This window comes from Onychomys torridus, chromosome 14 (assembly GCF_903995425.1).
Source record: "Onychomys torridus chromosome 14, mOncTor1.1, whole genome shotgun sequence".
Lineage (NCBI taxonomy): Eukaryota > Metazoa > Chordata > Mammalia > Rodentia > Cricetidae > Onychomys > Onychomys torridus.
This window is the reverse complement of record NC_050456.1, coordinates 69005263-69019369: the sequence shown is the minus strand read 5'-3', so window position 1 is coordinate 69019369 and position 14107 is coordinate 69005263. Positions and strand designations below refer to the sequence as shown.

The following is a 14107-nucleotide window of genomic DNA, read 5'->3' as shown; positions in this document are numbered from 1 at the left end:
CAGAAAGTTAATAGAAGAAGATAAGCAATCAGAACACCTTGTCAGTGGGATGGCCATCGGAAAGTTATGGGTTCACCATGATCCCATGTGTGAGATGCAGAAAGGTGTCATCAGAGTCCATTCCTTATTAGGGCTGAAGCTGACAAAATGACCTTGAAAGTCCCTGCAGATTGGAATTTATGATAAATTGTGCTATGGAATTTAAGTCTGAAAACTTAAATGCTACTTGTAAACCTTTTTTGAGGGGCAGGCATAGTTTCTTATTTAGTCTAATATTTTTAAAGATTTACTTATTATGCATACAGTGTCTGCTTGCATGTATCCCTCCCTGCAGCCTGGAAGAAGGCATCAGATCTCATTATAGATGGTTGTGAACCATGTGGTTGCTGGGAATTAATTGAACTCAGGACCTCTGGAAGAACAGTCAATGAGTGCTTTTAGCCTCTCAGCCAGTTCTCTAGCCCCTTTGCTTAATCCTTAATCTTTAAAAGGGCCATCATTTGTTGAGAGTTACTTTCACAGGATGAAACAGATAACAGAAACAGATCAAAGAACTCTTGAGGGCTTTTTGTTTGTTTGTGACTTAACTAGAATTTAACACTCCACATGTAGGGAAAGTCAAATTGGAGGAGTATGGAATCTCAGTTTGTAAAACTAGACAGAGCTCTGGAGATGGATGGACTGACAGATGATGGGTAGTAGATGGTGACAGTGCTTATACAGCATTGTGAATGGACTTAATGACTCCACACTATGTACTTGATAGTGAATACTTGGTGAATGTTTGGTTTTACCAGTAATAAATGTAGCGAAGCTTTTTGTGTGTGTTTTGTTACATACTCACTAAATATCTTACAATATAACTGGAATTTAATGTATTAAAGTGTAGGGAAAGCATTTTTTGTTAAATTACTTAAGTAGATGAAACAATTTGCCTTTATTCTTTTATTTGAAGTCATCAAGCCAGTGTGCAAGTAGAATCTTTGCAAGAACAATTGAATGTGATCTCCAAGCAGAGGGATGAGACTGCCCTACAGCTTTCTGTTTCTCAGGAACAAGTAAAGCAGTATGCTCTGTCACTAGCCAACCTGCAGATGGTTCTCGAACACTTTCAACAAGGTACGTTATTTACCTGGCTGATGTCTTAGTGAAGAAAAATTGTAGTTATGGTAATTTTGACTTATTTGAATATGAAGATAGGTATAGGAAATCCCTAAATGGTTACTGACTTGTTAAGAGGAAGTAAATTTACACTCCTTTTATGATTAAAATTATTATGATTTTTTAAAAAAAAAATTTTAGTATATTACTAATTAAGGTAAATGTGGAATACAACTCGTGTGTGTGTGTGTGTGTGTGTGTGTGTGTGTGTGTTTTCTGCTTTTGGTTTTTGGTTTTTTGAGACAGCATTTCTCTGTGTAGCTCTGGCTGTCTTAGAACTCATTCAGTAGACCAGGCAGGCCTCTAACCTAGAGATCTGCCTGCCTCTGCCTCCTGAATACTGGGATTAAATGCATGCACCACCGCCATCTGGCTTTTTTTGTTTTTTTAACTATTTTATTTATTTATTTTATGTGTGTTGGTATTTTGCCTGGACATTTGTCTGTGTGAGGGTATTGGATCTCTGGAACTGAAGTTACAGACAGTTGTGAGCTGTTATGTGGGTGCTGGGAATTGACCCTGTGTCCTCTAGAAAAGCCAGAAGTTGAGTTAGAAAGGTAAAGAAAATGAAGAAGGAGAATCAAGTGATAAAGGAGGGCTTCTCACAGGGCTGGTGAGAAGACTCGGTGACTAGGTGCTTGCTGCTAAGCATGATGACCTGAGTTTGATTCCCCAGGACCCACATGCTGGAAGGAGAGAACTCATTCTTGCAAGTTCTCCTCTGACCTTTACATGCACATTGTGGCCCGAGTGCACTCAGACATACACACAAAGTAAATAAGTGAATATTTATTAGGGGACTGGGCATGGTGGCACACACCTTTAATACAGAACTAGGGTGACAAAGGCAGGCAGGTCTCTGTGAGCTTGAAATAAGCCTGATCTACATAATGAGTTCCAGGACAGCCAGAGCTACATAGAGAAGACCTTGTCTCAAAAATCTCAAAAACTTTAAAAAAAGGAGAAGAGAGAAATAAAATGTAAAAGAAGCTCATACAAGAGGAGAATGACATACACTTAAAATGATAGGTTTGAGATTCTAGAGTTTGAAGCCCCTTTTAAGTGTTAATCATTGTAATTGCTGACCTTTGAAATATTAGCTTGTTCTTAGCTGTTCATTTGTGCTTTGAGATTGCTACATTTCTACTCTAAGCGGGAAATACGTTTTAGAGACACATTAAGAGAGACCAGAACATTTCTTATTTATGCTAAGAACAAAGGTTTGTTTGTTTGTTTGTTTCTTTTTTCAAGGCAGGGTTTCTTGGTGCCTGGATCTCACTCTGTAGACCAGGCTGGCCTTGAACTCACAGAGATCCGCCTGGCTCTGCCTCGTGAGTGCTGGGAATAAAGGCGTGGGCCACCACCGCCTGGCAACTAAGAACAAAGTTTGCTTTTTCACATTCACCCTACTTTGGTTAGGTTTACCCACGTTAGATCACTGAACCATCAAAAATTTTGTTGACTCAGTACATATGGTAATTATTAATTGGGTTAACTGCTAGATTATTGGAGGATATTTTTGTGCCTAAGAAAATCTTTAAATTTGTACTCATGTGACCCTTTAGGGCAATGCATTTAGTTGAGGTCTTTAATATACAATTCCCAGGTATGGTGGTTCACACCTTCAATCCTAGCACTCATGAGGCAAAGGCAGGCTGATCTCTGAGTTACACATCAGCTGGGGATACATAGTGGGACCAAAAAGTAAAGACTAGTTTTTAATGTAATTGCTAGACTGACTCTGAGAACAAAATGAGTGTGGCAAGGAGGCTGTAGAGAGTGTTGGTAAGGAAGGGAAAGAATGGGCTTATTACACAGACGAGAAGAGCCTGCAAGGCACACGGGCCCCTGGTGTTAGTACACTTGATATGTTCACTGCATCATTTATACTTCCCTTTGAGGTATTTAAATGTTTTGTTTTTAATTATTAAAAGTCCAAGTGATGCCAAATTCCAGCTTTATTGCAAAATATTACTATAAACTTTCCTTTGTCCTTAGAGGAAAAAGCTATGTATTCTGCTGAATTAAAAAAGCAAAACCAGCTCTTAGCTGAGTGGAAGAAAAAAGCAGAGACTCTGGAAGGAAAAGTGTTATCGCTGCAGGTAGGCAAAATGCTTTTTTTTTCAGATCTGTGTCTTGGCAATAGTCTCAGAAACCATTCATCTACTATTTACTGTTTGAGTGATTGTTCCCAGTCTCCTGAGTATAGCAGTGAATTGTCAGGCTCCGAGTCTCCCAGGTGACAAAATTGAGAGGAGGCACAGTGATAAAGGAACTTGAAATGCTTTAGCACACCTCAGTATCTTAGGGACTATGCAAAATGAAAACAGAGTAATCTGCAGGATTAAGTTGAATTTCTCTCTTTTGAACAAAGTGTTTTATATGTTGTATTTGATATGTATTAAAATTACATATATTAGCTGGTTTAATCTTTTAGAACCGGAAGGGTTCCCTCTTTTATTACTGATTTTAGTAATCTGAGGGATTTGCTTTGTTTTGTTTTGTTTTTTTTTTTTTTTTGAGTCGGGGTCTCACTTTGAGGCCCAGGCTGCACTTGAACTCTCAGCCTTCCAGATGCCGGATTGCAGGTGTGAGTCCCCATGTTCAGTCTTTTCTTTTAAAGCCTCTTGCAAATTTTCCATTTTATATATAAAAGTCATGGAAGGTATGGGTGAGGTCAACCCCGCTGCAGAGATATGACACCAAAGTGACTTGCTTTGGGTTTGGAGACAATTTCCTCAGTCATAGGTGGATTCTGACAGTAGTTGCTGAAACTAACTAATCATATCCCCTTACTTGGAGTTAGTGACAGTGCTTATTTAGGACTGTTGATATTCTAGGGAAATTTTAAATTTTATATTAAATACTAAGTGGCTGTAAAATATTTAATGTGTATAATATTATATATAAAATATGTACACACTAGAAGGATAGCAGTTTAGCAAATGCCCACATTCTCTTACCCACCACAATTGGAATGCTGCCTTTACAGTTCTCCTGTGCTGTCCCACAATCCTCCTTCCACTTGTTTCCTATGGAAACTGATGTTCACCTTGTTTTCCCGTTTACTGGGAAGGAGTTTTTTAAATAATTTTTTTATTCATTTTACACACCAACCACAGATCCCCCTCTCATCCTTCCTCCTGCTCTTCCCCAGCCTTCCCCCTCCCTCCCACTCTTCATCTCCCCCACCCCCTCCTCCAAAAGGGTAAGGGCTCCCATGGGGAGTCAGCAAAGCCTGGTACATTCAACTGAGGCAGGACCAAGCCCCTCCCCTCTGCATCAAGGCTGAGCAAGGTGTCCAACCATAGGTAATGGACTCCAAAAAGCCAACTCATGCACTGGGGATGTATCCTGATCTCACTGCCAGGGGCCCCTCAAACAGACCAAGTTACACAACTGTCTCAGAGGGCCTAGTCCAGTCCCATGCAGGTTCCACAGTAGTTGGTCTAAGTTTATGAGTTCTTATAAGCTTGGTTCAGTTGTCTCTGTAGATTTCCCCATCATGATCTCTGCCCCACCCCCCAATATAATCCCTCTTCCCTCTCTTTGACTGGACTTTTGGAGCTCGGCCTGGTGCTTGGCTATGTATCTTTCCATCTCTCCCATCAGTTACTGGATGAAGGCTCTATGATGACAGTTAGGGTATTCACCAGTCTGATTACCAGGGTAGGCCAGGTCAGGCACCCTCTCCATGACTGTTAGTAATCTAAGCCAGGGTTGTTCTTGTGGATTCCTGGGAATTTCCCTAGCACCAGGTTTCCCCCTAACCCCATAATGTCTCCCTCTTTCAAGATATCTCTTTCATTGCTCTCCCTCTCTGTCTCTCCCCCAGCACGACCATCCTGTTCCCTCATGTTCTCATCCCCCATCCCCTACCCTCTGTTGTCCCCCCTCATTCCCAGTTTACTCATGGAGAGCTCACCTATTTCCCTTTCCCAAGGCGATCCATGCATTCCTCTTAGGGTCTTCCTTGTTTCCTAGTTTCTTTGGAGCTGTGGGTTGTAGTATGAGTATCCTTAGCTTTACATCTAGTATCCATTTATGAGTGAGTACATACCATGTTTGTCCTTCTGAGTCTGGGTTACCTTATTCAGGATGATATTTTTTCAGTTCCATCCATTTGTCTGCAAATTTCATGATGTCTTTTTTTTTTTTTTTTTTTTTTTTTTTTTTTTTTTTTTACTGCTGAATAGTACTCCATTGTGTATATGTACCACATTTTCTTTATCTATTCTTGGTTGAGGGGCATCTAGGTTGTTTCCAGGTTCTGGCTATTACAAATAATGCTGCTATGAACATAGTTGATCAAGTGTCCTTGTGGTATGATTGAGTATGCCTTGAGTGGTATGGCTGGGTGTTGAGGTAGATTGATTCCCAATTTTCTGAGAAGTCACCTAATTTCCAAAGTGGCTGTACAAGTTTGCTCTCCCACCAACAGTGGAAGGGTGTTCCCTTTGCTCCACATCCTCTCCAACATAAGCTGTCATCAGTGTTTTTGATCATAGCCATTCTGACAGGTATAAGATGATATTTTGATTTGCATTTCCCTGTTGACTAAGGATGTTGAGCAATTCTTTAAATGTCTTTTGGCCATTTGAGATTCTTCTGTTGAGAATTCTCTGTTTAGCTATGTAGCCCATTTTTTAATTGGATTGTTTGGTATTTTGATGTCTACTTTCTTGAGTTCTTTATAGATTTGGGAATCAGTCCTCTATCAGATGTGGTGTTGATTAAGATCTTTTCCCATTCTGTAGGCTGTCATTATATCTTCCTTACCCTGTCCTTTGCCTTACAGAAGCTTCTCAGTTTCAGGAGGTCCTTTTTTTTTTCAAGACAGGGTTTCTCTGTAGCTTTGGAGCCTGTCCTGGACAGACCAGGCTGGCCTTGAACTCACAGAGATCCGCCTGCCTCTGTCTCCCAAGTGCTGGGATTACAGGTGTGCGCCACCACCGCCCGAGGCCATTTATTAATTGTTGCTCTCAGTGTCTGTGCAACTGGTATTATATTTAGGAAGTGGTCTCCTGTGCCAATGCATTCTAGGCTGCTTCCTACTTTCTCTTCTGTCAGGTTCAGTGTGGTTGGATTTATGTTGAGGTCTTTGATCCACTTGAACTTGAGTTTTATGCATGGCGACAGATATGGATCTATTTGCAATCTTCTACATGCCCCCAACCAGTTATGCCACCACCATTGTTGAAAATGCTTTCTTTTTACCTTTGTATAACTTTGGCTTCTTTGTCAAAAATCAGGTGTTTGTAGGTGTGTGGATTAATGTCAAGGTCTTTGATTTGATTCCATTAATCAACGTGTCTTTTTATGCCAATACCAAGCTGTTTTTATTATTATAGCTCTATAGTAGAGCTTGAAGTCAGGGATTGTGATGCCTCCAGAAGTTCCTTTATTGTAAAGGATTGCTTTGGCTATCCTGGGTTTTTTGTTTTTTCATATGAAGTTGAGTATTCTTCTTTCAAGGTCTGTGAAGAATTGTATTGAGATTTTGTTGGGGATTGCATTGAATCTGTAGATTGCTTTTGGTAAGATTGCCATTTTTATTATGTTGGTTCTACCTATCCATGAGCATGGGAGATCTTTCTATTTTCTTTTTCTTTTTTTCTTTTTTTTTGTTTTTGTTTTTTGTTTGTTTGTTTGTTTTTTGTTTTTTGAGACAGGGTTTCTTTGTGTAGCTTTGCGCCTTTCCTGGAACTCACTTTGGAAACCAGGCTGGCTTCAAACTCACAGAGATCTGCCTGCCTCTACCTCCCGAGTGCTGGGATTAAAGGCATGCGCCAACACTACCCGGCTTCCCTATTATTCTTAAATTTGGTCTTTTCATGGTGTCCCAGATTTCCTAGATGTTTTGTGTTATGACTTTGTTGGCTTTAGTGCTTTAGTGTTTTCTTTGACTGATGATCTATTTCCTCTATCATATCTTCAACACCAGAGATTCTCTCTTTCATCTCTTGCATTCTGTTGGTTATGCTTGCATCTGTAGTTCCTGTTAGTTTACTCAGATTTTCCATTTCCAGCAGTCCCTCAGTTTGTGTCTTCTTTACTGCCTCTATTTCAATTTTCAAGTCTTGAACTGTTTCCTTCACCTGTTTGATTGCTTGTTCTTAGTTTTCATGGCTTTTCTTCAAGGGATTTATTTTCTTTCAATTTTTTTTTTGTTTGTTTGTCTTTCCCTCAATTTCTTTAAGGGAATTTTTCATTTCTTCTTTAAAGGCCTTTATCATCTTCATAAAGTCCTTTTTAAGGTCGTTTTCTTCTGCTTCTTCTATGTTTGGGTGTTCAGGTCTTGCTGTTGTAGAACTGCTAGGTTCTGGTGGTGCCGTATTGCTCTTTATGTTGTTGAATGTATTCTTGCATTGGCATCTACCCATCTCTTCCTCCAATCAGTGCAAGGAGTTTCTGTGTGTCAGGGAGCTGCTGGGGTCTCGGAGGATTGGGTTTGTTTGGGGGACGGAGTGGGACTTGTAGATTTCAAGGTCCAGTGGTGGTGGTGGGGAGTCTTGCCTGCTGGCCTGCAACTGGGATTGCAATGGGTGGGGTAAGGGGATATGGGTTGTGCCTTGGGGCCCTAGGGCCTAGAGACTGGGCTGACCGGTTGGGAGAGCAGTCACTCACCTCTTGATCCTACTGGGGCTGGCAGAGTCTGTGTCTCAGGGAGCTGCTGAGGTCTTGGGGAATGGGTGGGTTTGGGGGATGGAGTGGGGCTTTTAGATTACAGGGTCTGATAGGGGGTGGTGGTGGGCAGGCCTGCAGATGTCTTGCCTGCTGACCTGCAGCTGGGGTGTGAAGGACATTTTATATTCCTCTGTATAAGAATGTGCTTATTATGTACTTCCTTGTTTACATCTCATGATATACACACATACAGATTTCTATCAGGTATGCTTTGATTGGAATTACTAAATTATAGGCTATATATGACAACCTAAGCTTTATGGTTAGGAGGATAGTTTTCTAAACATGGTTATGTTAAGTTACTCTGACTCTTAATATATTAATGATTCTTGTTCTACATCCCTGTCATGTGATACACTACCAGACTTTGAAGTTTTACTATACTGGGTGGGAAGATAAATTATTTGTTTTGTGCTGTTTTGGCTACAGCCAAGGTAATTTATAGTGAAAATAATTTTGTTAGCTAATGGTTCTAGGGGCCAGGAACTCAAATACTGAGGGACATGTACCCGAGAGGGGCCTTCTTGTTGCATCATTCCATTGCAGGACTAGAGAGACACGGCAGGGAGGGGCCTGCACTCGTCCTTTCTATTCTTCCTGGAGGACAGAGCTCTAGTGTCCCAAACACCTTCAAATAGGTCCTGTTTTCCAATGTCCCAATTACTTTATCAAAGTTATTAATGGATCTAGAAAGAGGTATTTTGTTTTGTTTTTTTGAGATGGGTTCTCTCTATGTAGTCCTGAATGTCCTAGAACTTGCTCTGTAGACCAGGCTGGCTTCAAACTCACAGAGATCATCTTGCGTCTGACTCCCGAGTGCTGGGATTAAAGGTGTGCACCATCACAACTGACTAAAAGATATGTTTTGTTCAGCACTTTAATTGTGTCCAGTGGTATCAAATTATCTTGTCTATGAGACTGTTAAAGTGTATGTCCAGATCTTTTTCTACAAAACTAGTTTTCTTCTTAATTTAAAGTATAATTTATAAATTTTAAAAGAGCAAAATAAGCCAGAAGCAATTAATAAAGATAAAAGGTAAACAAGTGAAATAAAATCCAAACAAATGGCAAAATAACAAAATATAAATGTTAATGTCCAAAGAAGCTGGTTCTTCTTTATTGACTTTGTAAGAGGTCTGAAGTTGGGGTGCAGGGGTGGGGGTGCTTGTGTAGCGCCTGTGACACCCTGGGTTTCATTTCCAGCACAACAAAGCCACATAACCACAAACCCTACTTCATACATATAAACACTGTGAAGTTGTGCTTTAGTTTTTTTGTTTGTTTTAATGTTTAGATTTTTTAAAAATTATTTAAATTTTCTTTATATCAAATTTAGATTTATAGATTTGGAATAATACATTTCTATTTAAAATTTTCAGTTCAGATCCCCTATCAGAGTTCAACTCCTACAAACTAGAATCCGTAAGGAGTGTGTGTGTCCATGTTTATGTGTATAATATGTGAACACACATGTACTTGATTACAGGGAATTGCTACATGGTTGTTGGAGCTGGCTAAGCAAGTCTGGAGTTTGGAGGGCTGGCAGTCAAGATGGGAAGACTACATCAAAGGCCTGGCTGGAACTCACAGGCACAGGACAGAGCTTTTATCCTCAGGCAGTTAGGGCAGTCACAGCTGGAGGGAGTTCTGTGAGCACAGGAAGAAGCTGCTGTCCGTCAAAGGGATATGTCATTTTGGGGGAAGCCCAGAATTTCCCATTGGCTCAACCAGGGCATTCCAGGTTACTCCAGAGGATGAGCTTTCTTTAAGGGCTTGAAGCACGCTTGCAGAATGCCCCTTGTAGTAACTGGTGAATAACTAGGGACTGTAATCTCTCCTAGTAACACACCAGACAAGACTCAGACCAAAATGTGGCCTGGAATTTACACAGTAAATTCTTAAGGAAAACCAAGACAATTAGAACCAAGAAAAGCAGCAAGGAAGGACTAAATCAAAATAGAGCCAATACAATATGGTCTAGATCAGCGGGACAAAAGAATAATCCAGAAGTGGAGCCCAGAATATATTTGAGAATTTAAAATGAAACTGATTTGAGCACTTTTTTTTTTTTCTTTTCTTTTTCTTTTTTGGTAGTTGAAAAAGTCAGTGGACTCTTTATTGCTTCTGGGTTGTAGAGATCAGGAGCTCTTGGTAGTATGGTTTGGCTTCCTCTTCACCATCACAGGCTTCTGGCTTCACAGGATGCCACTGGCTCTGCGAATGGCCACCATGCCCACATCAGGGTAGTTCTGTTCTTGCAGATCATGTGACTGATGCAGCTGAGGCTGCCCATGCATTCTTGATGGTAGTCCTCACATAGAAAGTGGCTGGTTTTTCCTGACATGTCTACATAACCCCTTTGTCTTGGGGTGAACTAGCCTGTTGTAGCAGAAAGAGTTGTAGGACTTCAGATTACTGAACTTGGTGCTGTCCATCTGTTTATTTCTCGTGATCAGGAATCTGGAGCAGTTCTGCAGGACTACCCATTGCAGATGCATGGACATGGCAGCAGCTCCTCTCCCTGTGGTGGCCAGACACAGAAAGAGCCCAATTTGAATTATTTTTAATTTAGTGAGAAAGAAGATTTTCTAAAATAATGTTGGCTGGGCAGGGCTTTAATCTCAGGACTCAAAAGGCAGTTCAAGGCCAGCTTAGTCTACATAGAGAGTTCCAGGCCAAGCAGGGCTACATAGGAAGACCCTTTCTCAAAGTAAACACACACACACACACACACACACACACACACACACACACACACACACACCAAACAAACAAACAAACGAACAAATAAATAAATAAAAATAAATGCCATTGGCAAACTATCCATACAGAAAAAATTAAGTTGGGCTCCGTCTTACACCATATAGAGAAATAAATTCCAGTTATATCCAAACAAGAATCCTTACCTGGTAGGAGTCTTGGCTTCTGAGAGTAATTTTTGTTTGCTTTGAGACAGGGTCTTGGTGTGCTCAGATTGGCAGAACCTTCCTGCCTCTAGAATGCAGGAAGTGCAGGCCTCACTAGTAGTACAGGCCTATGCCACCACATCTGGATTTGAGAATGCTTGTGATGGTATAGTGACTGGGTGGCTCTTCTGACATTTAGTAGGCTAGGAATTGTCCAAAAAAAAGTATAATGAGAAATACTATGTTAAAATTTAAGTACAGAGAACAAACTATCTTACAATAAATTCTAGGCTGTGTGTACAATCTAGAAGTAAAGAGGATCTTAATCCAGATTAAACTCAAGAAACTATAAGAGTAAAGGAGAACCTTTCTTTTTTTCTTTTCTTTTTGTTTTTTTTTAGAAGATTTACTTATTATGTATACAGTGTTCTGTCTGCAGGCCAGAGGAGAGCACCAGATCTCATTACAGATGGTTGTGAGCTACCATGTGGTTGCTGGGAATTGAACTCAGGACCTCTGGAAGAGCAGCCAGTGCTCTTAACTGCTGAGTCCCAGCCCAAGGAGAACCTCTTTGTATATCGCTAAAAAGGGGTTAAAAAGCTATTAGTAGTGACATCATTTTCTTTTTTTGGAGCTGAGGATCGAACCTCGGGCCTTGCACTTGCTAGGCAAGCGCTCTACCACTGAGCTAAATCCCCAGCCCCGTGACTTCATTTTCATTGCCCAGAGCACAAAGGGTTCCTATCTGCCCTCCAAAGTGCTCACACAAACTGATGGCAAGACAATGAGGAGTATACACAATGCAAGTTTTCATATAAGAGCAGATCCAGCTGTTGTATAAACAGAACAAAGGTGTGTAATAATAGTTATAATGAAGCATCCCTTTAGATATGTTAGCTTATAAAAATTTAAAAGAACAAAAACATTTATTGCTGCATTTTTTGACTTTTTATATATTTTTAAATTTTTTATCTTGTTACTGTTACTTTGAAATTGTTTTGTTATGTTATCTTTTAGTATCACCTATACTTAGTTTCTCTAAAAGGGCAGTGATGCATTGTGAAAGACTATGAGGTCAGTAGGTCGCACAGACTTGCCAGTGGTCACAGAAGTGCAGCTTCACCACCAGCTGAGCTGTTGACTGATTCTGAAGTGTCATCCAGCCCTGTAGTTTTGCATATTGCATTTTATAACTTCCGCTTCCTTCTTCCCTTCCCCTCCCCTCCCAGGAACGTTTGGATGAAGCAAATGCTGCATTGGATTCAGCCTCAAGACTTACAGAACAGTTAGATCTAAAAGAAGAACAAATTGAAGAACTTAAAAAGCAAAGTAGGTCTTTTGTCTTTGTTCTCTCTAACAGTGCTTATGTTGAATCAAGTGTAGCCTTCTGCCATACGTTGGCACAGCTGAGTAAGGCTGGTGGATGTGGTTTCCACTTCCCATTCCCATGTGCAATTTGTGTCTATCTGAATCTGTATCTAATGAAAGCAGAGTCATTAGGATAGCCGTGGTTGTCCAGTTAGTTCTCCTGGTTGCCAAGCTGTGACTGTTTTTGGTTGTTGCCCTGTTGATCAAGGCGAATGATTTGACTGATCCAATTTTTTCATGGTTTTGTCTTATTCCTGAAAGTTGATGCTACACCTGAAGCCATCTGAGAGGGCATATGCTCAAATACTGGGTCACTTTTTGTGAAGTGAATGGCTGAGTATAACTTACTAGATTTTTATAGTTGTGGATGGGCTTTTTATCTTTTTTTTAATTTAAAGCAGGTATTTACTTTTATTTTATGCACATTGGTGTTTTGCCATGGGTGTTGGGTCCCCTGGAACTGGAATTACTGACAGTTGTGAGCTGCCATGTGGGTGCTGGGAATTGAACCCGGGTCCTCTGGGAGAGCAGTCAGTGTTCTTAACCCCTGAGCCATTTCTCCAGCCCTGTGGATGGGCTTTACACCAGGCACTCAGTGTATTTGGGTTTGGTGCTTATAAAGTATCTTGTAGTTGGCCATTTCTCTAAAGCTGATCCCCTGTATTTAGGATTATCATTGAACTTCACATGGTATGGTAGTTCACAGTGCTATGGTAAGCCTAACAGCAGACAGTGATAGCATATCATTAAATTTAATCTCTCGATTAGGGGTAGCCAGGGACTTGAAGTGCCTCTGGGGCTGTGTTTAATTAGAATGGTGTGAAGTGATTGGGGAGGTCATAATGGAGCCTAGGAGTGCATTGGCTGTAGATGTTTCTGTTCTCACAACAGTTAAGAAATTTATACCATGTGTCACAAGATAGAAAGCACAAACAGAAGTAGATGGAACAGCAGAGATGTTGTGTTCAGAAACGGTGACATAGATACTTAGGAAATAAGCCCACAAGAACCACTGGCCCACAGATACAACCCAAATAACTTGGCCTGCATTCCCCAGGAGACCCCAAGTAGATGCAGCAAAATAGTAATATGTGCAAGGGAGTTGACATCATTGGGATAACTTCCCTCTAAGACTTTGTTCTGAGATTTTGTTTCATAAGAACTGATCAGCATAGGAGCTCTAAATCTCAGGGAGGCCTGGAAAATAGGCAACCTAGTGAGTATCTGTTATGGACAGTTGACCTAACTTAAGACTGTAACGCTTAGTCTTTTCCTTTCTCATTTGCTGTTCATAAACAACTAAATGTATAGTATTAGTTCCCTTTTATAGATTACAGAAACTGAGCTTTCCTTACAGATCTCTTTATTTGTACCAAAGCTTTGATCTTTCCATGTTCTGTATTCCTGTCAGGGAAGTGGGTATTTATAAAATGTCTAACTTGTCTGTTGTTCTCTGTGGCTCCCTTGGAGAAACAGTGTTGTCCTATGTAGTGAATCCTCACTATTGAAATGGCTTCTTCAATGAGAACTGTATATTGGGAAAATAATCTAGTTAGATAGAAAGCTAGTGCAACTACATTAGTTGGAAGACTTGGTGAACCATAATAAACACTGAGCACCCAAGGGTTATCCATGGATGTCATATCTTAGTGCTGAGCTAAATCAGTGGAGGGAAAGGTGAGTTTTGAACTACATCACTGGGCTGTGACAGCTTGATGCCGTGTGCCCTGATGTCTATGTCCACATCCCCATTTAGTCATTCACCTGGAGTCATTCCGGTAGACCATGGTCAGATACAAAGAGTCTGTGGTATTGGTGTAGTTAGAGTTTTCCTGCCTGGCCCACAGTCAGGACAAATCTCTCTCACCTGCCAGGCCCATAGACGCTCAGACCCAACCAAGTAAACACACAGAAACTTACATTGTTTATAAACTGTATGGCTATGGCAGGCTTCTTGTTATCTACTTCTTCTATCTTAAATTAAC

The 14107-nt window shown here is 40.6% G+C and overlaps 1 protein-coding gene and 1 pseudogene across 2 annotated transcripts in view; one reads left to right on the top strand and one right to left on the bottom strand.

Moving 5' to 3' along the window:
* Trip11 (thyroid hormone receptor interactor 11) overlaps positions 1 to 14107 on the top strand; it is an 80068-nt gene that overhangs the window by 41697 nt on the left and 24264 nt on the right. For both annotated transcript variants that reach the window (XM_036205678.1, XM_036205677.1), the window contains exons 14-16: positions 956 to 1119; positions 3160 to 3263; positions 11984 to 12083. In XM_036205678.1, coding sequence (XP_036061571.1) covers positions 956 to 1119; positions 3160 to 3263; positions 11984 to 12083 — 368 coding nt within the window. The remainder of the gene's footprint in view (positions 1 to 955; positions 1120 to 3159; positions 3264 to 11983; positions 12084 to 14107) is intronic.
* On the bottom strand, positions 9987 to 10352 carry LOC118595316 (annotated as a pseudogene).